This window comes from Eschrichtius robustus, chromosome 15 (genome assembly GCF_028021215.1).
Source record: "Eschrichtius robustus isolate mEscRob2 chromosome 15, mEscRob2.pri, whole genome shotgun sequence".
Classification (NCBI taxonomy): domain Eukaryota; kingdom Metazoa; phylum Chordata; class Mammalia; order Artiodactyla; family Eschrichtiidae; genus Eschrichtius; species Eschrichtius robustus.
This window is the reverse complement of record NC_090838.1, coordinates 87,093,002-87,119,248: the sequence shown is the minus strand read 5'-3', so window position 1 is coordinate 87,119,248 and position 26,247 is coordinate 87,093,002. Positions and strand designations below refer to the sequence as shown.

At 40.2% G+C, this 26,247-nt stretch overlaps 1 protein-coding gene across 3 annotated transcripts in view; it reads left to right on the top strand.

Moving 5' to 3' along the window:
• Nucleotides 1-8,743: 8,743 nt before the first annotated feature.
• TMEM131 (transmembrane protein 131) overlaps nt 8,744-26,247 on the top strand; it is a 191,666-nt gene continuing 174,162 nt past the window's right edge. The window contains exon 1 of one of the 3 annotated variants that reach the window (XM_068564214.1): nt 8,744-9,359. In XM_068564214.1, coding sequence (XP_068420315.1) covers nt 9,179-9,359 — 181 coding nt within the window. In that variant the 5' untranslated portion in view covers nt 8,744-9,178. The remainder of the gene's footprint in view (nt 9,360-26,247) is intronic. The other 2 variants (XM_068564213.1, XM_068564215.1) reach the window with 2 other exon arrangements.

Below are 26,247 nucleotides of genomic sequence, written 5' to 3'. Positions count from 1 at the left end.
GAGGAACATTCATAGTAGCCCTTGTGTCCTACCCTGGGTCTTTGTGTGGCCCAGGCTCAGGCCCCACACCTTTCTGTACACCTCAAAGAGATCAAAGGTCTCTGTGCACCCTGTTAATGACCAAAGGAACTTTGGTGTCCTGCCAGGGTCACAGAGTAACCTAAGAAGAGGAGTTTGGCTCAGGGTTGGACTCAAGTCTTAGGTGTTGGACTGTGCCAGCAACTGTGGCCTCAGGAGGCTCTGAGCACTCGGCCTCCTCAGCAGGCAAGAGGAAGTGGTTCTGTGGTCCCACTAGATGTTTCAAGGCATGGGCATTATGTCCTGCCACCCTGGGCTAAGTTTGCTTGTTTCAAATATTTGGCAAGTGCAAAAATTCTTTGGATGAAATATGACCCAGGGTTTGATGACTTGGTCTCTCTGGTCAGGCCCCATTGGCACAAGTGATGGTCTAGGATGCCTTCTTAGCTATACATAGAGAAGCTAGATCTGGGGCTGAAGCAGCTGAAAGCCTATTATTGCTTTTTTTTTTTAAACAGAAAATTCCAAGCATACCTAAAAGTAGAGAGACTGGCATAATGAACCCCTGCACCAATCACCCAGCTGCAACTGATCAATTCATAACTAATCTTTCCTCTATAACCCTACCCACTGCCGCCATTTACCCTGTAGATTATTTTGAAGCAAATTCCATCATATAATTTCATTCATAAATATTTCAGGATTTATGTCTAAAAGATAAATTCTCATTTTAAAAAATCAATAACCATTATCACATCTAAGATAATTTAAAATTCTTCATCAAAAATCCAGCCAGTATTCCAATAGTCCCTTTTATTGCCTTTTTAATGTACAAACTCTAAAAATTAAAATTGGAATCCCCCCAACTGCTTTTAAAAGCATTCATTGGTGATAATATTCACAATAAAATATATTAAACCATGAAACAAAACAAAAAAAAGCATAAATGATAAAAAGTTTAAGTTGTTCTTTACAATGTGATAAATCATGAGAAACTGAAACCAGTTTCCATCATCTTTTTTCAGGCTGCTGCTTCTTATTTTCCAAGAAGGAAAGAAAAAAAGGTTAAAGCCTGAAGTTGTCATTAGGGCTATTAGATCATCCCACCCTCTCTCCTTCCAGCCACAGGAGAGATTACAGTTCCTCAGTCCCTTAAAGTGAGGTGTGGCCACATGACTTGTTCTTACCAAAAGTTGTGAGTGGAAGTGATGAAATGTCAGTTCTCATCAGATAACTTAATTTCCATTACAAGCCCCTCTGAAGCATTCTTTTCACTGTGCTATAGTGAGTGACTCAGGTTACTCCATCACCTGGGGTCCTGGAGGAACAGGTAGTGGATGAGAGAAACAAATTTGTTGTTTGAAGTCACTGAGAGTTTGAGGTTGTATGTTATCGAGGCATAACCTGGCCTACCTTGACTCATGCAAAGTGTTTAGGCTTGAGCAGGTCATTTCAGGGAAGGTCAAGCTATGGCTAATAACCTTTTAGTGAGAACCCTCTTGAGGGACCATTGGATTCACCTCTTATGATTTTACTGAATTGATCTGTGCTGTCGTTTAGGTAGAGCAGTGGAATCTTAATTCTTCGGGCTTTGACATTATTATAAGAGGAATACAATAATTAAAAGAGCACCCTGACAAATAAAACACCTTAGATGTATAAAATATTAAATGGACCTGAAGTTGAAACAAAAGATGAAACCCTGGCCTGGAGCGTCATGTCTCTGCCCTTCCGTTACCTTGGACAGCTCCCTTCATTTCTGGGCCTCGGTTTCCTGTTCTGTAATGATAATCATTATTACAAAAGTGACACTACTGGGCATCTTACACGGGCTAGATAGTTCCGTGGAACTTAATTTATTTAATCCTTACAAATAGCTTTCAGTAGTTAATTTTTTGTACCATTTTTAAAAACACAAAACTGGAAACATATTTAGAGAGGCTGCATAATTGCCCAACAATAGCTGCACATGGAGGGGGTACTTCCAAAGCCATCCTCAACTAAAGGTTTAAGGTCCATTTCTTGTTCTAAAATCCTGTGGATTTTTTGGTGTAAGGCTATTCACAACTAGTAAAACCACATTGTCAAAAAGAGAATAATATTTTCTCCAACAAAAAGAATCGTTCTTTTATTTGCAATCATATTTTCCATTGTGTGACAGAGCACATACTTTATGAAGATCAAGGACTCTGCTATTAATATTCCCTGGCCTGTGCACTATCAAAGGGATTCAAAGCATCAAACCTTTATGACAGAATTCAGATGCTAACCATAATGTAGACTAACTCTGAAACACAAATATTCCCCCTGAGAGCTTGCGCAGACTTTCTTTCCTTTTTTCTTTCTTTCTTTCTTTCTTTCTTTCTTTCTTTCTTTCTTTCTTTCTTTCTTTCTTTCTTTCTTTCCTTCTTTCCTTTCTTTCTTTCTTTCTTTCTCCCTTCCTTTCTTTTTTTTGTAAATTCTTTTCTTTTTTTATTGAAGTATAGTTGATTTACAATGTGTTAGTTTCAGGTGTACAGCAAAGTGATTCAGTTATACATATATATATATATATATATATATATATATATATATATATATCTACTTTTTCAGATTCTTTTCCCTTATAGGTTATTACAAAATATTGAGTATAGTTCCCCTGTGCTATTCAGTAGGTCCTTGTTGGTTATTTATTTTATATATAGTAGTGTGTATATGTTAATTCCAAACTCCTAATTTTTTCCTCCCCCCCTTCTTCTTTGGTAACCATAAGTTTGTTTTCTATGTCTGTAAGTCTATTTCTGTTTTGTACATAAGTTCTTTTGTATCATTTTTTTTAGATTCCACATATAAGTGATATCATATGATATTTGTCTTTCTCTGACACAGACTATTTCTTTGCTGACACCTTTCTTTTCAGAATAATGCAAAGACTTGTTAATTCATGGTCATAAAGACATTTTGCCAGACACGTTGTATGGTTTTACAATACCAGACTTACAACACCAAATTTAACTTGTAGTTAAAATATTGGAAATTAAAGTAATGATGTTTAGAAAAGGTAGAATTCACTTTATGGAAAACACTGCTTAGGCATGTGTGTCTGTGTGTGTGTGTGTCTGTGTGTGTGTCTGTGTGTGTGTGTTACAGCTATGATATCTGCTGTCAGACCGCCACTACCAGCTCCATACATAATGGCCAATTCTTGATTCCCCATTTAGGGAACTCACACTAGACTTGGCAGAGAGAATTGTGTCTCTCCTTCTGCATCTTCATCTCAGCTAATGTTATTATTTTACTGTCATACATTAATGTTTTAATTTTGTTTTTCATCATTTCTGGTCTCCATCTGAGCATCTTAAATATATTGGTCCTCATCTTAACTGAATATTCCTGAAATCTTTACAGTTAGGGTAAATAATAGGGAGAGGTAGGAACACCAAAGTCTGTCAATACATTGTTCAATGTCATTACTCCGCCTCCCAGTGGCTTTCCAAGGCTGCTAATTAACACCCGACCATGATATCTTAAGTACAGGTGAATGATTACTGAAGTGGGTTTCTTTAATAATGGTGTTTAGGAAAGTTCAGAAAGTCAGGGCAGCCTAAAATTCCATATCAAAGTTCTTATTGAGTATGAGAGAGGACAATGGTACAGGAGGTGAGAGGAACAGGGAAAATACTGGAGGTACCCTCTGTCCTCAAGAATATTATTTTCCTCCTTTGAATGGAAAGACCACCAAACCACATGAAACAGCTCAAAAAGTTATAGGATTAACAGTTAGGTACTGGAGTCTGTTGAGACTTTGAAACGGCAGGCTGAAATTTTGGTTTATTTCCAACTAGGCTGTTTGCCATGGAAATGTTTTTTGAGAATGCTAGAAAGACTAATATAGGCTTGTAAAATGTGTCAGTCAGCGTGGAAGGAAAATGTTGAACAAAACGATAGTTAATTCTAGCATTTAATGCAAAATGCGTATTCGTAGAGGTGTAAATGTGGTAGCAGTTACAGTCATCGATGAGGTCTTAGTTCAAGTAAATTTGGAAATTGCAAAGGCATCTAGTTTTCTTGGAATATCTGAGTAAAGAGCTTCCAATAGGATGAAATCCACATAAATAGTGGGCTCAACCCACCATCTCCCAAGCTACTATCCTTATCCTGCAGCATGAACCTTTCTGGGGTTTATTTCCCTTACCCTAGGCTACAGCAATTTACCTAATAATTGAACAGACTTAAACCTGGGGCTTCATGAACTGATTTTTTTTCTTTTTAAGAATAATGCCATGGAAAACCTACCAAGGAATAAGGCACACAGCAGACAAAATGAGCAGATTACTCTGTATATTAAAGAAGATTGTCAGTATGCTACATTTCTTCTTATTCTCTTATTGCTGTGGGCTTTATTTATACTCTGAACTAGATGAAAGAGAACTGAAAACAAAGAAAAAACAGTAGAAGAAGTTGCAAAGGCTGGATAAATAAAGATATTGGTGGGACCCAGAGTTGCCCTCATTTAATTCTCCTCCTCATCTCTCCTTTGGTTCACTCCCTCCTATTACATTTTGTACCTATCTGTCTTATCCACTAAGACTTTAAGTTCCCTTGAGGGAAAGGACTATGTCTTACCGATCTTTATCCTTTGGTATTATTCATTCATTCATCCATACATCAGTCATTCCATAAGTGTTACTGAGAGCCTAATATATTCCAGAAGCTTGGGATACATCAGTGAACAAAACAGATGGAGGTGAAAGACAGATCAAGACAACACATAATTAATAAGTAAATAGTACTATAGAAAGTGATAAATTTTATGGAAAAAGAAAAAATGAGCACAGGGTGAGGAGGATTGGGACTTGGGGTTGGATATATTATTAAACTGCAGTATTAACAATGGTGATCAGAGTATGCTTCGCTAAGAAGGTGATGACAGAGCTAAGACTGAAAGGAGGTGAGAAAGTGAGCCAAGCAGGGAACTGGGGAAGGAGAAGGCACTTCAGACAGAGGGAAGAGCTGGGACATAGGCCCTGGAGAAGAAGCATCCCTGGTATGTTTGAGGAACACAATGGAGGCGAGTTCAGCTGAAATTAACTGACCCCAGGGGAGTGCAGTAGAAATGGAAGTCAAAGTTCATGGGGGGCCAGATTGTGTAGAGCCACGTGGGCCAGCAGAAGACCTTTGGTTTTTACCCTGAGATGGGAGCCACTGCAGGAGGGACGCGAGGTATCTTATGTTTTAAATGGTCATTCTGCTGCTGTGTGGACAATAGACTATAAACATGCAAATTTATGTCAAAAAAGAAAGCAAATACCACCAGAACTTAAAAAAATAAAATCAAAGCTGAGTTTATATACTTGTCAGGCAAGGAAACACATCAGCGAAAAAGTTTACTAATTCATGAATTGGGAAAAGTCAGGGTTTTTTAAGTGCCAGAAAGAGGAAAAGGGGGTTCATGGGGGTGATGCTAATCTAAGATTGAAAACCAGCACCCTCATAGGAAAGAACAGTGCTGGATCAAACAGGGAACTTTGTTCACTGGGCAGAAACAAGTCTTCAGTTAGGTCTAATAAGGGTCTGGCCTAGGGGTCACTCAAAGTTCACAGTCCTTTATCAGCTTCAGTTGGTTTGAACCAGTTGCGGTATAACATAGCATCCCATTTTGATATCTCCTAGGCAAGGGCTGTAAGTGGAAAATTTTCCTTTTACAGTTGGGCACAGAGAAACCTGTTAGGAATTTCTTGCAGAAATCCAGGCAGAAGATGATGGAGCTCATCCCAGAGTATACCATGGAGGTGATGAGAAACAGCAACTGATGGTTGGAGTTGCTCTGGAGACAGGAAAAGCTGTGGGTGGAAACGGTTTGGGGAGCAGATTAGGAGTTCATGTGAGTTTAAGATGTCAAATAGATGCAGCAACAGGGACAGTGAGGCCTGGCTGGTGACATAAAGTTGGGACTTCAAAAAGAGTATAGATGGTGTCAAATACCAGGAGCCCATATGCAGTCAACCACTGAGCCAGTGAGATGGAGCCCTGGGGACTCCAGCAGTATTTTCCCCTCCAGGTCCCAAATTTTAATTCATATATATTTTTATTGCAATGAAAGTATTCTTGTAAGCCTCCTCAGATATTTTGTGGAAGGAAGTGGGAGTATAAATCAATGATCATTGCAACTTTCACTGTGCCTCATATGGTGTTTTAATTTCCCCCAATTTATTAGATATCATTATACAGATAAGGAAACTGAGGCCAGAATAGTTGAGTAGTTTGCCTAGCATCATGTAGCTAATAAAGGCTGGGCTGGGATTTAAGCCCAAGTTCACCTGAGTCCCTTTTAACTCTGCTTCCGATAGTTTACTAATCTGGGTAGAGAACAAAGTTGACTAGAAGGTGAGGAGTCCCAAATGTTTGTAGTTCTGGCATGTTCCAACTTAGTGCAATAGTTTTTAAACTTGAGCATGTATCAGAATCACCCAATGGCTTGTTAAAAGACAGACTGCAGGACCTCAACCCAGAGTTTCTGATTCCACATGGCCGGGATGTAGTCTGCTAATGTGCATGTCTGATAAGTTCCCAGGTGATGCTGCTGGTCTGGGGACGACCCTGTGAGAAGCACAGGTTTAGCCACTTTTCGCTGATTCTGCCAGTGAAATAGCCTGCCAAATGCCCAGGTCTCTCTAATTCCCCAAAGGGGATTAGAGGGGTGTCTGCTGCTAATTGGAACTTCAGAAGGGTCCTTGGTGATAATTCCTTCACTTTTTTTTTTTCTTTTTTTTGGCCGCACTGTGCAGCTCGCGAAATCTTAATTCCCTGACCAGGGATCGAACCCAGGCCCCGGCAGTGGAAGCTCGGAGTCTTAACCACTGGACTGCCAGGGAATTCCCAGTTCCTTCAGTTTTAACGTAGTTTTCTCCTTCCCAAGGCACATGGCTGTTGGGGGAGAGGGGATGATGGGGTGATGGCGGTTCAACTCCAAGTGCTCTCCAACACAGTTTACCAAGCTGTCCAGTAAGTTCTTCTTTTATTATTATTCTCCCAGCAGTCTCTTTGCCCTTTCCTGGGAACAAACTTCCATCATCACCCTTGTGACTCCCAACATCCATCAGGCACAGGGGGGGTACAGGTATGGTGGGCCCTAAATGCTTCCACAGCTATTGGGGGTGGCGGGCTTAAAGAACAAGAATACAAGCTTATATACACACAATTAGATGCAGGGCCTTGGAAGAAACTTGTGCAAGAGAGGGGCCCTAAAGCTTAAGCTTCATTAGCTTCATGGGAAATCAGCCTCTGATCAAACAGGTCTGTATATGTCTAAGCTCCAATTATAGCCATATGCTTAGTTCCCATGGGGCTCTTGAGCCTCAGGCTAATCAGAGGATGTGGTCGATTCCTGTGTAAGAGAACCTGAGCATTTCATGGTTGAAGAGGCTTGTCTGCCCTGAACCTGGTAGTCGGTGAAGGGCTGCTGAGTCCTTGTGCCGCACGTTGAAGGTAAGTTTTGACCCAGCTAAGGCACTCAGTTACTTATCCTTGGGCTTGATTTCTTAGGTGAGTTAAAAGCCTTCCAGATACAAACATGGAAAAGCCAACTTAGAGATAATACTAATTATTCCTATTTAATTATATCGAGAACAAAATTCGATTAAATTCTGACTCTAATATTCAGAAAAGTAAAAGTGCTTTTCAAAAATCAGGGTAAGGCTATTAAAATATAAAGTGCTTGCTTGACAAAGAAGACTACTGCATAGGCTAGCACTTTGAGTTTCTTTTGTAAGTCTTCCTGAAATTTTATTTTCCCATGTAGTTTGTTCCAAGACCTATTAGGGGTGGACTTGGCCTTCATACGAGGATTCACTCAACAAATCCTCCTAAGCATAAGCAAACGGCTCTGTAGTTAGGGGAAGTTACTAAGATAGTTACTAAATTAGGAATTAGGGGAAGTTACTAATTGATTAAAGAGGGAGTTTGTAGCGAACAGCCACGCCCACGAAGAACCTTGACCTAAGATGAAAAGGGCATCTAAGAGGCATGAGGTGGCTTCCTGAAGGAGACTAAAAGAGACCGCATTTGTGTTGAGCCTTGAAGGAAATATGTGAATAAAATGTCTTAAGAATTATTCCAAGACGGAGAAAGCCAGCATGAACATTGGACGCTGTTCTGAAGAACAGTCTGCCCTCTGCCTCCAGGGACACTGCTGCTTTACACACACACACACACACACCCCAAAGGGCTTTCCCGCAGCAAAGTGGGCACAATCCAAGGGCAGGAGGATTCCATTAAGCGTTCCTGGGTTTTGTGTCTTGAAGGCTACAAAGATGAATAGAGCAGCGCCACCAGGAACTCAATCAGGCCGTGGGTATTCTCGAAGCGGCTGCGAGGCGGAGGTGCGGCCAGGAGGAGTCACTGGAATGGATTTTCCGCGCTGGGCCTCGAGGTCTGGACGCGCACTCATTCCTCTAGAAGGCTCTCGCATTGCAGTACCAGGGATGCAGGGGTTCGTCCCCTGCTCACAGCAGCGTCCCAGCCTGCCCCAGCGCCCCGCAGCCCCTCCCCGGCCCCGCCCCGTACCAGGGCGGCTGCGCGGCCAGGCCTCCCGGTCCTCACGTGATCGCCGTCACTGACTCCGCGAAGCCTGAGCCGCCATCATAAGTCCTGGCGGCTGGGCCCTGGCCTGCTTCCCTCCTCCTCCTCCCCGGCGGGCCAGCGGTGACGGGTTGGGGGTGTGCTGCCCTCGTCCCGCCTGGCCACTGAAGCCGTGGGCCTCCGAGGGCGGGACGAGGAGTTCCGACCCACGGACCCCGGGGCGGGCAGACAGACGGGCGGGCCGCCCAGGTGACGACACGGCGGGGGCGGTGCCCAGGGCTGCGCCCCGCCCCTCGCAGGCCAGCGCCCAGAGCCCGCGGCCCTTGCCCGTTTCCAGTATGGCCGCCTGCTGTGCTTGACCCGCGGCCTCTCCGCTTCGACTCTCCGTATGCGATGCCGAGGCCGCGGCCGTGAGTGACACTCTCGCTCACACGCACGCACGGACCCAGACCCACGCCCGGAGCCCGAGCCCTGGGCCCGGAACCGCTCTCGCCCCCGGCGCCGCGGCCAGAGCCCGGACCACGGCTCCCGCGCCGCCGCCGCCGACTAGCCGAGAAGGACCGCGCCGGATCTCGAGCGCGGCGGCCCGCGGCCGGCAGGGATGGGGAAGCGGGCCGGAGGAGGAGCAGCAGGAGCCGCCGCCGCCTCCACGTCCCCCGGGGCCGGTCTGGAGCCCGCGGCCAGCCGCGGCGGGGTCCCGCGGAGCGCGGCCGCCGGCTTCCTGGGAGCGCTGCACCTGGTGATGACCCTCGTCGTGGCCGCGGCGCGGGCCGAGAAGGAAGGTGGGTGTCAGCCGGCCGGCATCTCCCGGGCCCGGCCCCGCGGCTGTCACCGCGCCCTCGCGGAGGCCGCTGCCGGGCTGCGACCGGGGAGGAAGGGCTGCGGCTCTGGGCTCGGAGGGCGGCCGAGCGCGGGGCTCGGTCCGGCGCGAAGTTGCTCGGTCGAGTCCCGTCCCGAGCCGGGAACTTGCGGTTCGGATGCCAACTCGCGGCGTTGGCGGCACGGAGTTGCTCTTGTTCTCCGTGATTCCTTCCCCTCGTCTTCCCTCTTGTCTCCTGTCACTGCCATTTCAAAACTTCCTGAGTTCTCATATATTATTGCCACTTGGTTCACTAGGTAGGAGGGGCATATTTTTAGACTTGATTGCTGTTAATAGGCAAATTTGAGGACACTTTTTTTTTGGTTGCGGTTTTAATAGCGGCGTGCGAACAGAGCTCACTTTAAAATGTAAAAATAGCGAGACTGGTGGAGAGGCTTCAAGACAGCTTACCGAATTTTACTTTGCATTTGTTCAAACATTTTGGGGGGAGGAATCTTGTTTTTTCAGCTTCCCTTTTCAGTATCGCTTTGCAGTATTGATGATTGTTTAGCTAACAATTCTTTCTGTAGCACAATTCTGCTTAGCTCTCTATTAAGCTATTGAAAGTCTGTTTATATTTTTTACCTGTTTTAAGATACCTAATTGGGTGTCATTGTCTTTAATGTAGAAAGACTTTAAAAACCAATGTCAAGTTTCTAGTTTGCAAACCTTTATCTATAATTTACAGTTAAGGGCTGACCCCTATTTTTAAAACTCTCGTTAGTATTGTATGACTGTAACACCGGTACTTTTACAGGGTTAAAAATCATTTTGTAACCTAGAAGACCAGATCTGTAATTTTGTCATTACTACGTGTTTTTGAGCCTGGGGAAATGAGTGACCACAGAGCCTTCATGAAGAAATCACTAAAAGTGAATGGTTTCTAAAAAGCTAAGCAAAACTTGTTAGTTTAGCTTCTGTTTCACACTAAACTGCCACCGAAAGAAAATAATTTCTTGCCACAATGACTTAAGGGTTGATGTTCTTTCTACTTACAACTAAAGTCACTTGCTTTTTATTGTTACTGAGGGCAACAGCGAAGCAAACCAAATTAATGTTAAAGTGCAATGTGTTTCAGTTTACTGTTTATTTTTTGGCTCAAAACAGTACATTCTCTCACTTAACTCTAAGCAACCTTAGTCTGGGTTAACATAGGTGGCAGTTATTCAGAGAATTGCCATCTGTAGAAAGGATTAATTGACAGAGGCAAGATTATTTCCTGAATAAAATATTGCTGCTTTAGGACTAGTCAGACCTGGGGTTGTCATAGTTAATCTTTGGTTACAGATCTGCAGTTGGTTCTTGTGTGGCCATGGTGCCCAGCACAGCCTGGCATGTAGTTGGTGTCCAATAAGTCTGAAATAGTACAATAAGTTAATGTCTCCTTGAGTTTAAAGTAGTACTTGGCAGGTATTGTGTCCTGCTTTTTCTCTGCCTTTGCTTACCTTGAACAGTGCCAGGCACACAGTAGGCATTTAACATTTGTTTGAGTGAGTGATTATATTCATGGGTCATTAGCACAGGGGAATAAAATGATTGAGTCTAGTAAAACATTAAGTTTGTATTGTCATCCTGCTGCTTATTTTTCCAACAGCCATTTTATGTGCTAATTCTCGGTGTATAGTTAAGTAAACAGATCCCTTGTTTGAGAAATGTCAGCCTAGGTTATATTTGCTAATTTCCCTTTTGTATAGTTTATAAGTTTTAGTACACCTCTTCTAATACCCATAAATGTAAGCGTTAGGGGAGGAGAATACCTGCCAGGGTGTACAAGGATGAAAAGATGTGGTGGAATCAGCCAGAGGTCCTGGCAGAATCAGACACCTTTTGTGGCCCATGTTTTGTCTGGATGAACAATTTGGATGGAGAAATTAGCTATTCAAGGTATTGATGGTAATTATACTAATATAGAACACAGGACTCTGCCCATCATAAATGGATCTGGCTCTAATCAAATATTCCATGAAGGTAGCTCCAAAAATGGCCAGTGCTTTCAGCCTCCTTGCTGATCAGATTCTAGTAGTTTTTGTTTGAGTAGAAGTGAGATTGATTTTCTTACATGAATGTGATACCGCAAATTTGGCACCATTCACCCCCCAAAGGATGCTGTTGGGTTTTTTTCCAGAAAATCTGGGCAGATTTCTGAAGGTAGCTGAGTTCACTTTGTCCATTTACATCCTGAGGACTTTTTGTGTTTATTTTGGCAGTATAAACCATCATAATTTTTCAAAGTTAAGACTTACCTGCAATTTTAATGATGTTTCTCTGGGCACTTTGTGTTTTAGTATATTTCTATTGCAGCAGAATCTCACTAGAAAATCTTCAAAACAAAATAAAACTCATTGTCTTTGGAAGGAAAGCAGCAGAAATAGCTAATGCAGTTTTTCATGTTTGGACTAGATGTTGTTAATTTTAAGTCAGAAGCGTGAGCCATTCTTTGTCTTAACATCCTGTATGTCTTAACACTCCTATATCTTAACATCTGTCTTCACTGATTTATGGGGGTGTGAGCCCAGAGAAAAGGGACCTTTGAAGATGTTTTGACTCTGCTCTACAGTTTGTAAGGACCTCTGAAAGAGTTGCCAGAGATAGAAGTTACTGTAATTACTACAACTAACGTACTTATTCTGGATTGGTGTCAAGATTTTTCTTGAAGCGAAGATCTAGATATTAAGAAGAGTTAAAACAGGGGTGTGTGTGTGTGTAGTGAAAAAATATTAAAATATATATAGTGAAAATATGTGTGTGCATCTTAAACGTATAACTTTTAGTGGTATTTTTATTTGTAAATCAGCCCATTCATTATTACAAGCAAATAAGAGCTTTTAAAAAAAAGCATCATATATCATGTATAATATAGTTTCATTGTGAAATGTGTTTTTGGAGGGCATGGTTGTCTTTTAATTTATTATAAATGAAGAGCTACATTTTATGTATCTAGTAAATATAAAGTTGGATAAATTCTCAGGAATGTGATTGTTTTAGTCTGTGACAATTTATATTTGTGTCACGTGTTTTATCATTAATTGGCGATTTATGGCAGGGCGAAGTTTGACAGTCTTTCTTAGGACTTTTAAATTTGTCTACCAGATACTTTAGTTTCGTGCACAAATTAAAGCTGTATTTGTGACAGAAGTGCAGAAGGAGGGTACGAAAGTGTTCTCTCTCCAAAGCATATGAACAGAGTGCTTAGGAATAAAGGCCAGAAGAAAAGAGATAAAAACCTAATTTGATTAGGTTTTTTTGTCTTAGGATGGTAGAATTGATCAGGAGCGGTATTTACTTTCTTCTAATCAAATTATTACTTCCTAATGTAAAAATGTTTTTTAAGAGTGATTTTCTTAAGAGTGAAATGTTTTAATCCTTGCATGGGGGTAGAGTGATTACTTTTTAATTTAGGGCCTAGTAAGTAGAATATTCATTCATAGTGCTTCACTAAAGAACTTTCGTTGCTTGCTTTTACGAAAAGCTGTTTGCTCCTGCCTGGATCATTGGAATCCTCTAGTTGGAAAAAGTGTGTTCTCTCTTCCTCTTGCTAAGGACAGTTTTGCTCCTCTTTGTAATCCCTGCAGCCATCCCCATAGACACCTGCCAAAAAATCAGCTTTTGGGAGTAGGTGTGAAATCATCTAATTTGTTATCATCCAGAGTAGTAATAAGCAAAACTACTCTTGGGGGAAAATGAAATCATTGTTGGTGCTTGATCTTTCAGAAATTCTCCTTCATCTGCATGTAGCTTGAGCTTTCTGATTGGCCTTGTCAGACTGAGAGGCCTTTTTTCTCTGGCTGAATTTTTCCTTATCTGCTGTAAGCAGCATCAGGCACTGTTGATAGCTGCTTCTTGGAACTTTTCTTCCTTCGTTTCTGTGACTTCGTACTTCTTGGTTATCATCCTGCCCTGTTGTCCCCGTTGGCTGTCTTCCTTCTCATGCACATCTGGCCACCACCACACGCTGCACATGTCCAGAGCAGAATTCTCTGGCGCTACCTCTGGTTTCCCAGTTTTTATTAATGCCATGATTATTCTCTCTGCCACGTTGGTCTCGATTTTGACCGTTTACCGAGTGGCATCAGTGTCTGTTAACTTTCTTGGGCAGCTCTCCCACCGCCTCTGGCCTCCTGCCTGGGGCACTGCCCTAGGCCCTCACTTCCCAACTCTCTCCACTTCTCTAAAGTCCTGCAGTCCCCTCTCTGAATTTGCACTGTCTTTGTTACTCAGCTGTCATTCATTTTGACACTTAATCATATACTGCCTTGTTTAGCTCCTTAAATTGTTTTATGGGTGTCATTCTTCACCCAGACTGGAATTTCTATGGGGCAGAACATCTATCAACATCTGCAATATGTATTGATACATAACAGGCATTCAGTTTTTTTTTTAACATCTTTATTGGAGTATAATTGCTTTACAATGGTGTGTTAGTTTCTGCTGTATAACAAAGTGAATCAGTTATACATATACATATGTTCCCATATCTCTTCCCTCAGGCATTCAGTTTTAAACAGAGCGTTGCCTAGAATGACCTTATCCTCCCCTTCTCATATCTGAAACCTGGATTGAGAGTCCAGAGTACAGGTAAAACTCTGAACTTGGATGCAGGTATTAGCAATTCTGCTACAGTAAGACATAGGGTGACACTACTTTTTTCTTCCCTACATGTTGCTTTCTCTTGTAACTAAAAGGAGTAACATACACTTATCTAAGCCATCACTTTTGTTACTTTTAGATTTTAATATTTCAAGTCCTCATAAAACCCCAATTTATAGATCATGAAGCAAGCACAGAGAAATTAAGTTATATTCCCAAGGTAACAGAGCTGGTAGGTAGTTGAGCTAGGATTCCCTTGCAAGCCGTCTCTCCCTAGAGTCAAGCTGTTTAATCCTGAATGAGTACTTAAGGTAGTAGATTCTGTTGTGTACCAGCTGGATAAAGAACAGTCCTGCCAGTTCATGCAAAACCAATGTGTTAAGTGTTCAAGCGAGGTGAATTTTTTTTTGTTTTAAACAACCGTAAACATCTATATCACTTTCTATTAACTTCTTAACCATTAAAATGATCACAGGCCACATCTGGATCGTGTACATTCTTAAAAGGAAACCAAGGAAACTCATGAATGGATGATCCATGGAGTTTGGTATTTGGATCCAGGTATTTGGTATTAGAAGCCACGAACTCGACTCTTAGTTCTTGATGATTTAGGTACCTGGTGTATTGCTTAGGTTAAAATTACACTGCTTTCTGTGAATTCATGTACTTCTTAGTTCTAGATTGGTGGGACAAGTTAGTCTAGACATTTGGAATAGTCTCAGAGACTGGCCCTGTATTCAGAGGAAATGGAGGTATCCAAAGGCTTTTAGTGGCATCAGCTTCTGACAGTGGTGAAATCTCTTTCAGACTTCTGTGAGAAGTCTAGGAGCTCCAGATGTTCATTTCTGGTGTTTTGTTCATTCTTGTGAAGGTGTTTTTGGATTAGGTGGTCATTATCATCCGTAGTAGATCAGTTTTTCTTTCATTCCTTTGTGATTGCTTTAGAAAGATTTTTAGAAAACTATAACTCTTGATTCATTTTGTTGAATATAGCACTTAGGGCAAAGGTCTGAAAAATGTCTAAGGTCTAAGAAGATCCTTGACATGGTCTGTCATGATAGAGCGTCAGACCCATTTTATTTATTTATTTATTTCTATATATAATTGCGGTAAAAAACAAAACACATAAAATTTACCATCTTAACCTTTTTTTTTGGCTGCGTGGCATGTGGGATCCTAGTTCCCCAACCAGGGATCGAACCCATGCCCCCTGCATTGGGAGCGTGGAGTCTTAACCACTGGACAGCCAGGAAGTCCCTGCATCTTAACCATTTTTAAGTGTATAGTTCAGTAATGTCAAGTATATTCACATTGTTGGGCAATGGGTCTCAAGAACTTCTTCATCTTGCAAAACTGATACTCTCTACCCGTTAAACAGCAACTCCCCATTTTTCTCTTCCACCCAGCCTCTGGAAGCCACTATTCTACTTTCTGTTTTTTGTGAATTTGATTCCTTTAGATACGTTATATCAGTGGAATCATTCAGGATTTAACTTTTTGTGACTGGCTTAGTTCACTTAGCATATCGTCCTCAAAGTTCATCATGTCGTAGCCTGTGATGGAACATCTTTCCTTTTTAAGGCTGAATAATCTGTTGTGTATATATATGTCACATATATATAATTATATATACGATATATATATTTATAAAATATATATAATATATATTTATATAATGATATATATTTATAAAATGATATATATATTTATATAATGATACATATATACACATATATATCATTTTCCCATTTTGTTTATCCATTTATCCACCAATGGACATTTGGGTTGCTTCCACTTCTTGGCTATTGAGGATAATACTGCCGTGAACATGGGTGGGCAAATGTCTCTTTGAGATCTTGCTCTTAATTCTTTTAGGTATATACCCAGAAGTGGGATTGCTAGATCATATAGTAGTTCTATTTTTAATTTGTTGAGCAACTGCCATACTGTTTTCCATTGCAGCTGCACCATTTTACAGTTCCACCAACAGTGCACAAAGATTTAGTTTCTTCACATCCTCGCCAACACTTGTTATTGCTTTCTTTTTTTTTTTTTAATAGTGGCCATCCTAATATATGTGAGGTGATATCTCATTGTGGTTTTGATTTGCATTTCAGTAATAATTAGTGATATTGAGCATCTTTTCTTTTTTTTTTTTTTTAGACTTATTTATTTTATTTAATTATTTTTGGCTGTGTTGGGTCTTCATTGCTGCGCGAGGGCTTTCTCTAGTTGCGGCAAGCAGGGGCTACTCTTCCTTGCAGTGCATGGGCTTCTCATTGCAGTGGCTTCTCTTGTTGCAGAGCATGGGTTCTAGGCGTGTGGGCTTCAGTAGTTGTGGCACATGGGCTCAGTAGTTGTGGCTCATGGGCCCTAGAGCACAGGCTCAGTAGTTGCAGCTCATGGGTTTAGTTGCTCCACAGCATGTGGGATCCTCCTGGACCAGGGCTTGAACCCATGTCCCCTGCATTGGCAGGCAGACTCCCAACCACTGCGCCACCAGGGAAGTCCTGAGCATCTTCTCTTATGCTTGTTGGCCATTTGTATATGTTTTTTGGAGAAATATTTATTCAAGTCCTTTGCCCATTTTTTAATTGGGTTATTTTTGTTGTTGAGTTGTAGTAGTTCTTTATATATTCTGGATATTAACCCCTTATCAGATAAGTGATTTGCAAGTGTTTTCTCCCATTTTGTAGGTTGCCTTTTAGGATTGTATTCTTTGATTCACAGAAGTTTTTAAGTCTCATGTAGTCTATTTGTCTATTTTTGCTTTTGTTGCCCGTGCTCTTAATGTCATATCCAAGAAAACATCGCCAAATCCAACGTCATGAAGCCTTTCCCTGTAGTATTTTCTTCTAGGAGTTTTATAGTTTGGGGTCTTACATTTTGATATTCATTGTGAGTTACTTTTTGTATATGATGTAAGATAAGGGTCCAAATTCATTCTTTTGCACGTGGATGTCCAGTTTTCCCAGCACCATATGTTGAAGAGACTGTCCTTTCCCCATTCAGTTGTCTTGGAACCCTTGTATAAAGATCATGTGACGATGTACATGGGAGTTTATTTCTGGGCTCTCTATTCTATTCCATTGGTCTATTAATCTCTCTTTATACTAGTACCACACTGTTTTGATTACTCTAGCTTTGTTATTTGTTTTGAAATCAGGAAGTGTGAGACCTCAACCTTTGTTCTTTTCTTTCAGGATTGGCTGTTGGGTTCCCTTGATATTCCATATGGATTTTTTTTTTTAACCTCTTTATTGGAGTATAATTGCTTTACAATGGTGTGTTAGTTTCTGCTTTATAACAAAGTGAATCAGCTATACATATACCTATATCGCCATATCTCCTCCCTCTTGCATCTCCCTCCCACCCTCCCTATCCCACCCCTATAGGTGGTCACAGAGCACTGAGCTGATCTCCCTGTGCTATGTGGCTGCTTCCCACTAGCTGTCTGTTTTACATTTGGTAGTGTATATATGTCCATGCCACTCTCTCACTTCGTCCCAGCTTACCCCTCCCCCTCCCTGTGTCCTCAAGTCCATTCTCTACGTCTGCGTCTTTATTCCTGTCCTGCCCCTAGGTTCTTCAGAACCTTTTTTTTTTTTTTAGATTCCATATATATGTGTTAGCGTACGGTATTTGTTTTTCTCTTTCTGACTTACTTCACTCTGTATGACAGACTCTAGGTCCATCCATCTCACTACAAATAACTCCATTTTGTTTCTTTTTATGGCTGAGTAATATTCCATTGTGTATATGTGCCACATCTTCTTTATCCATTCATCTGTTGATGGACACTTAGGTTGCTTCCATGTCCTGGCTATTGTAAATAGAGCTGCAGTGAACATAGTGGTACATGACTCTTTTTGAATTATGGTTTTCTCAGGGTCCATATGGATTTTAGGATGGATTTTTCTATTTATGCAAAAAATGCTATTGTGGTTTTGATAGGTTTTGCATTGAACCTGTAGATTGTCTTGGGTCATATTGATATCTTAACAATATTACATCTTGCAATCCATGAACATGGGATGTCTTTCCACTTATGTGTGTCCTATTCATTTTATTTCAGCAGTGTTTTGTAGCTTTCAGTGTACAAGTCTTTCACCTCCTTGGTTATTAGATTTATTCCTAGATGTTTTGTTCTTTTTTTGATGCTATTGTAAATCACACCTGCATTGTATGACTAAGGGTTGTGAACTAGTTTTTGATAAAAAAAACATGGTCTGCTTTTGAAACAACAAATTCTGCAAGCTTAAGGTAGTTCCTTAGATTACTTGCCTATAAAATGAAATGTATTTTAAGCCTCTTAAGTTCTAACAGTTTGTGACTATTTTCTTAATCAGTTTTGATTATAAAATGTGACAGTCTAACTTTGGTTCTTAAGAACTATTTTTTTTCCTATGTAGTTATAGTATACATTTGAATCAAAACATGTGCTAATAAAAACCTATCTCAGCAGTAAATTTGAGAAATAGCCTAAGCCAACTCTACTGGTACAGATTAATTAGCGTTTGCATTCATGGTATGGCACAGGCCCTACTTAGATTTTATTTGGAGGGGAATGAGTAAATTGGAAGCAGAAGATTTTCCTAGGGAATTGTTTCTGGTACAAAGTTGCTTTCTAAGACTTAACTGCACTTATAAAGAGCTTTGAAATAAGGTTCAAATTTGTCATTCTCAAGTTTTACTTGGTGTCTAAGCAGTGTCTAAGAGAGGGCGGTGTGCTTTTCTAACTGGATCACTTTTAAAAAGTGCTTCCATGAATTTGTGATATGGGCTCATGTGAAGTATTGCTTCTTGATTTGCAAATGGATAATAGAGTAGTGGTTAGCACTATCAAGAGGTAATGTCTCTTTTCGGGGCTAGTTCAGCAGTAGTTATGTTTCACAGGTAAGGGAGTTATTTCATATTTAGAAGTTTACCTCGCTGTACTGGGGGCTTCTCTTGGGTTATGGCTGGACTCAAAAATAGGTTACTGAGAATAGTGTTGACAAGAGAGGAAAGTAAGAAGGGAGCAGGCTGGCAATTAGATCTAATTTTATTGGAATCCTAGAGATTCTTGTAAATCGAAAATAATTTCTGAATATTGTCAGTTTCTTCCCAGCTGCATCTGGGTTTATTTATACTTGTATAGGATCTTGAGTTTCTGAAGGTTAAGGACTGGGTCTTATTCTTCCTGGACCTAGCATATTAAGGAGTTCAACACATTGAATTCTGTCTTGGTAGGAGAAGCAGTAAACCATAAAGATGGTCATAAAGATGAACCAGAATGAAGAAAAAGTATTTATGAAATGATAATATTTATACAAGTTTGATATTGTACCATTTCAGGAATATATTATGTAAGCAGTTATTGCCTATAATTGGTAATGCCTAGAATTACTTGATGATGATTGCTCATGTTTATCAAGTTCTTTCTTTGTGTCAAGCACTGTGCTGATTGCTTTGCATGCCTTACCTCTTTTAATCCTCACATTAATGTTGTGCGGGGCACAGTCCTTCTTCCTTCTTCTCCTAAATCTCTTTGTTCTTGGCTACAGTTCCTCTGTGGCTGTCAGTACTGCTGGGAGTTGCTTGTTTGTGAGAGTATGATAAAGGATTTTAATCTCCAATAAAATGAGACAGTGTAGTATATAATAATTCTTCTTGTGCATACAACTTAGAGGTCAGTTTGAGAAAACTTAATTTCACACAAAAAATTCATGTTGGTTGTAAAAATGAAACATTATAAAATATGGATGAGTAAATTGAGAAAAATTTCTGTAATCCCTATCAGGTAGAAAGAACCAACATCAGTCATCATCTCTCTTCCTTCTCCCCCATTTTTCTCCCCGCTACTCCCCATTTAAAAAATAGATATTGCCAAAATTGCCTTTGAAGAAAGCTATCAATTCATGTATTTCAACAATACTGTGTGAGGGTGCCTGCTTTCCCACGTTGGCTGTTATCCTTCTTTTAAGTCCTTGCCCACTTGGCAATAAAAGACATCCCTTTGTTTAATTGATTTTAAAAAATTGCTAGTGTTTCTTAGGCATGGTTTCATACCAGGTTGAGTGATGTAGTTAGGTGTAAGATGTATCTCAAGTTCAGAGAGAGGAGGGTTAGAGCTCCAGCTGGGGTACTAAGATCACATAACCTCGAGAAATTCTGGGTGACGCAAGGCAGTGTTCTATTTATGGACCTAAATCAAATTGTGCATCAACAGGGAAGGAATTCTGGGAACCACCATTCCACTGTGCATGGCAAGGAGATGGGGTAGGAAGAACATACCAAACTCACCCCGTGAGTTATCTAAGTTAATGAGAGAGACGTCCACAAGAGGTAGGAAGCTGAGAAGTAGAAATAGTGATTCAGAGTGTGGGTTTGGGCTCTGGCCATCTCCTGCTTTCTGGCGATGTGTCTGTAGGTAAGTAGCATTAACCACTGTCTGTCTCAGGTTCACTATCCATAGAGTAGGGGTAATAATAGCACCTCTGTCATGGAGTTATTGCAGAGATTTACCAAGGTCGTGGGTGTCAAGCCCTTAGCACAGTGCCTGGCACGTTAAAAAAAAAAAAAGAATTGCTGCTAAGACTGAACTGTTTTACACATTTGCTGGCTATTTGTATTTCTTTTGTGTTGTTTGATCACATCTTTGTCAATCTTTCTGTTGGTGTTTGAATTTTTCTTTTTGACTTAAATGAACACTTAATTAAAGATTTCATATTTTTCCAAGTTTCCATTTGCACTTTTATGTTTTACTTTTCTATTTATTATTATCATTTAAAAATGTATTGGCCAAATCTGTCACTGTTTTCTTTATAATAGAATTTTTATAACTGTAGTCATGAGAGATAGTATTCTGTTTTTCTTGTAATGTCTTTGCTTTTGGTATTAGAGAAATACTGGCCTCATAGAAATAGTTGAGAGGTATTTTTTCCTTTTTAGTTTTTTGAAAGAGTCAGCATGGAATTGGTGTTATTTTCTCCATAATATGTGGTTACCAATCAAAGAATTACAATTGCAACCATCTGGGCCTGGAATTTCTTTGTGGGTTTTTTTTTTTTTTTTTAGTTATAATCTCAGCTTTTAAGATACAGGGCTGTTTAGGTTATCTGTCTTTTTCTGAGTGGGCTTTGGTAATTAAAATCTTTCAAAGAATTTGTCTACTTCATTTAAGTCATTAGATTTATTGAAAAAGTTGTACATAGTGTTCTCCTATTTCTTGAATATTTGCAGAATCTGTAGTAGTGACGCTTCTCTCAGTCCTGATATTTATAACTTGTGTCTTTTCTAATTTTTCTTGATCTGGCTAAAGGTTTATCAATTTTAATATTCTTCTGGCAAACAGATTTCAGGTTTTTTTTTCTCCCTATTAATCTCTCTCTGTCTCTCTATTTCTGCTAAGATTTTTTATTATCTCCTTTCTTCTGCTTACTTCATTACTTCTAGTTTTTTAAGGTGGAAACTGAGATCTTTGATTTTGAGGCCTTTGGGGATTTACCAGGGATCTTTTTGTTATTGAGTTCTAACAATACATTGTTATGGTTTTTGTTTAAACTGTCCTTTTGTTTAAACTGTCAATGATTTTTTGAAAAGATTTCCAAGAGATTTGCATACATATGTGTGTGAATATACATGTATATACATTTATTTATTTGTATATGTTTATATATATTTACATTTAGTTTATATCATTACGTATAGTTACCATTTCTAGTGATTTTCATTCTTTTGTATATTTCCACCTGGTATCATTTTCTTCTTGAAAGATTTCCTTTAACATTTCTTGAAGTGTGTATCTGCTAATAATGATTTATTTCATCTTTTATATGTCTGAAAATGTCTTTATTTTGCTTTTATTTTCAAAAGATATTTTTGCTGTGTATAGAATTATAGGTTGATACGTTTATTTCATATGTGAAGTGTCTACCTTCACTTTCTTCTTCCTTTCATTGTTTCCCACGAGAAATTTGATGTCATCTTTATCTTTGTTCCTCTGTATGTAATATATCTCTGATGAATTTAAGATTTCTTTTTTGTCACTTGTTTTGAGCAATTTGATTTGATGTCACTTGGTATAGTTTTCTTTCATGTTTCATGTTTGTTGAATTTCTTGATCTATGGATTTATAGTTTTCATTAAGTTTGGGAAATTTTCAGCTATTATTTCTTTGACTGTTTTTCCTATCCTCCTCTCCTCAAACCCAATTTGGGTACTCTGGGTATTCATGTATTAGGCAGCTTGAAATTGTTCCCACAGCTCACTGTACTACTTAGTTTTTGCATTTTTCATTGTGTTTTGTTTTGGTTGTTATTGCTGTGCCTTCAAGTTCATCAGTCTTTTCTTTTGCAGTGTCTCATCTGCCATTAATCCCATCCAGTGTATTTTTCATCTCATACATTGTATCAATAGTTTTCATCTCTAAAAGTGTGATTTCAGTCTTTTTTATATCTTTTATTTCTCTACTTATTAACTTAACACATGGAACACATTTATAATACTTTTTAAATTGTTTTGTCAGCTGATTCTAACATCTGTGCCAGTTCTAGGTAGGTTTCAATTGATTATTCTCATAGTAGTTCATGTTTTCTTACCTCTTTGTGTGCTTGATGATCTTTAATTGGATGCCAGACATTTCAGATTTTACTTTGTTGGGTTTGTTGTTTTGGCTTCCGAAAAATACTCTTGAGCTTTGTTCTCAGATGCAGTTTAGTTAATTGGAAACAGTTTGATCTTTTTTGGGTCTTGCTTTTAAGATTTGTTAGGTGGGTCAGGAACAGGGCTCAGGCTCGGATCAGTTATTTTCCACAGCTGAGGCAAGACCTTCCTGAGTCCTCTATCCAAAAGCCCATGATGTGTGGGTTTTTCCAGCTTGACTGGTGGGAACAGGCACTGTAACTGGTTCTGTGAGTGCCCAGCACTGTTCCTTCTAATCCTTTTGGGTGGTTCTTTCCCACTTTAGGTACTGATCAGTACTTTGCTGAGTACGGTGACCCACTGTAGTGCCCTGTGCGGCTCTCTCCTTTATGATATTCCGTCCTATGAACTCTCACTGCCTTGGTTTCCTTGGACTCTCAGCTCTGCCTCATCAACTCAGAGAGTCCACCAGACTCTATCACAGTTTCCCCTCCCTGTGGCCTAGTAACTCAAGGCAGTGAGCCAATTGTAGGGCTCACCTTGTTTGTTTCCCATCTCTTAGAGATTGTTTTCTTCGTTGACTGATATTTAGGATCTGAAAACTATCACTTCATGTATTTTGTCTGAGTGTTTGGTTGTTTCAGGTGGGAGGGTATGGTCCCTGTTACTCCTTCATGCCCAGAGGTAGAAGTCTAGACATCTATATCAGTTATTATTCTCCAGTATAGCCAACGTTGTTATTTTCAGGTGTTATTCCCAAACCTGTTGCTACAGAAAAAGTTTTGGTGATTTCAGATCAGCTAGTGTGTTAGTATCCTATTGCTGCCATAAGAAATAACCACAAGCTTGGTGGCTTAAAAGAACACTAATTAATTATCCTACAGTTCTGGAGATCAGAAGTCTGAAATGGATACCACAGGCTAAAATTAGGGTGTTGGTAGGGCCGTGTCCTTTATGGAGGCTCAAGGGGAGAAACTGTTTGCTTGACTTCTCAAGCTTCTTGAGAGGCTGCCACATGCCTTGGCTTCAGCCAAGTCCTTCTTATGCTGCCATCTCTCTGGTCCTCCCTTTTCTGCTTCCCTCTTACACTTTTACGGATATTGGGCCCACCCAGATAATCCAGAATAACCTTATTATCTTAAAGTCAGCTGATTGCAATCTTAATTCCATCTGCAACCTTAATTCCCTTTTGCTTTGTGACCTAACATACTCACAGGTTCCTGAGATTAGGACATTGACATCTAGTGGGTGGGGGAACGTCATTCTGCCTGCCAGAGATAGATGGCTTTCAGCATCCTTCTCATCTGCTGCACACGTTTTTCTTTCTCTTTATGGTGAAGAAAAATGATATACTGAGGATTTTCTTCCTAACCTACACACATTAAAAAAAATTATTAGAAACAGTGAAACTCTGTAAACCTACATTTTAAAAAATGTGTTGTATATAGCTTGTCTACCATACATAATATTTAGAGGTAGTTTATTTTAATTTCAGATACAATTCATATATTAATTTTTGTGGTTTACTTGCTCAACTTGTGAATTGAGAACTTTTCAGCCCGTCGTATCTGGCAATCTGTAAAAACTTCTCAAGTGTGTGAAGTATTGCCACAAATGTAATTTTAGGCAGGTGTCAACCTACCTTATATTTCAATATTTTTTTCTCTTAAAATCGTATAATAGTATCTCTGTCCCCACCTCCTACCCCCACACACTCTTATCACAGTTAACTTCTTGTGTTGTTGCTTTTTATCATGTATAACAGCCTCAACTGGCTGAACATCTGTTCCTCCACCTGGCTGGGTTCTGCCTAGGGTCTCGTGCCTGGTAAATAGACAAGGTGAAGGCTTTGCAGATGGATGACTTTTCTTCACATATTAGTTTATCATTTACTAGCTGTTTGTGTCCTGGGGACAAATTATTTAATTGTGGACTTTTCTCATCTATAAAATTGGAACACACGTGCTTAATAGAGTTGTTAGGCACTTTACATAGGTACTCAGATGTTAGTTTTTGATATCTTTACAGAGAAGACTTCCTACCTTCTTAAATTTTTTCTTTCTTCTTTTTCTAGGCTGTTTCCTCTGGCCTGTGTCTCTATTTTCATCTTCCCACCACTCCTCCCCAGGTAAAGAAACTGTGCCTGGAGCTTTTGTTTCTTGGATCAGTTCTTAATTCCCTCTTGCCCCTTACTGAGCAAGGAAAGCCCAAGGACACACCCCAGAGAGGTAGCCATTTCTTTAAGGTGTCGTGTTTTATTTGAATGATATATGCAAATTTTGCATTCCATTCCATGCTGAAAACAATTTTTCCTAAGTGAATATTCCTGGAAGATATTTCATGTTTCCTACTTCTTGTCCACAGCTGTCCATTCCTGGAAGTACTTTTTAACTGGCTACAGCAGCGCTGTTAAAGTAGTTCTCAGTCAACAAAGAGAAAGGAATGGAATGTTGCCAGGGTCTTGGTTTGCAGCGGTAGACTAACCTGGGCCCTCTCGCGTTCCTGCACAACTTAGCATTGGACAAGTTCTGAAAGGCACTGAGTAAAATTTAGAGAAGTGGATGATTCTCCATCCCTTACGGTAAGACCAGGCAGTCCACTGTTGCACGACAGACTGCTTTGGAAGTGAAGGCACGTGGTGGCCACCAGCTACTTGTGGGAGAAGGGGTTTGGCTTTCGGTTTCATGGGTCTATTCCTGTAGATTCTTACTACATCAGTTTCTTTTTTTCCTTTTTTTTTTTTTAAATTTGAGCAGGTTGTATACAGTGATATATGAGTAATTTTCGCCAGATGGGTATGTAGATATGTTTCTGAATCATTGTAGAATGAGTACTCCAAGACTTTGGAATATCTGTGCAGAAAGATACATTCAGAAATATCAGAGAAGGCCTGAAAGTGTCATTCATTAGGTTTTGAAAAGGAGATGTTTTCAAAAACGTAAGCTAGGCATTTGGGTGTCTGCAGACAGAGTTAGGGGAAGGAGGTCTGTGGAAAGAGGTGGATGGGTGGCAGAAAGACCTAAACAAGGTGAGCTTGGCCTGGGGCCTGGAAGAAACTAGTAATAAAGCAACATTGTCTGTCTAACCTCCCCACCACGCCACCTCCAGGGGGATGGTCTTAAGAGGTACAGGGTGATTTCTCTTCAGAACCTTTGTACAATTGCAAATAAAAGTCTTAATTTATACATACTCAGTGGTCATAACACATCAACAGATGACACTTGATTGAGTTAAGTCAGCTAATTCACCAACATAAGTGTTGTCATTTCCTTTTTGTTCTGGTGGGAAGGCTGTGCCTTAGAAACTGGCTTGGGAGGTGAGCTCGGGAAGGGTCCCCTCCCCCTGATGACAGCTCTCTGTCTTCACCACACAAAGGCGAGTGGAAGCCGTTGGGAGTCACTCTTGCTTTGTGCAGGCTTCCCCCACAAGCACACGCCAGCACTGCTTGGCGAACTTTCTGATTTATGTTTTGGTCTGAACGTCTCCTTTCTGGGGTGGAACTCGTTCTCAAGGCCTGGTTGCAGGGAGATAGGAGTGCCCACTGTTATCTGCATTGTGCATGAACACAGCACGTGCTCAGTACATCTTGACTCAGTTGG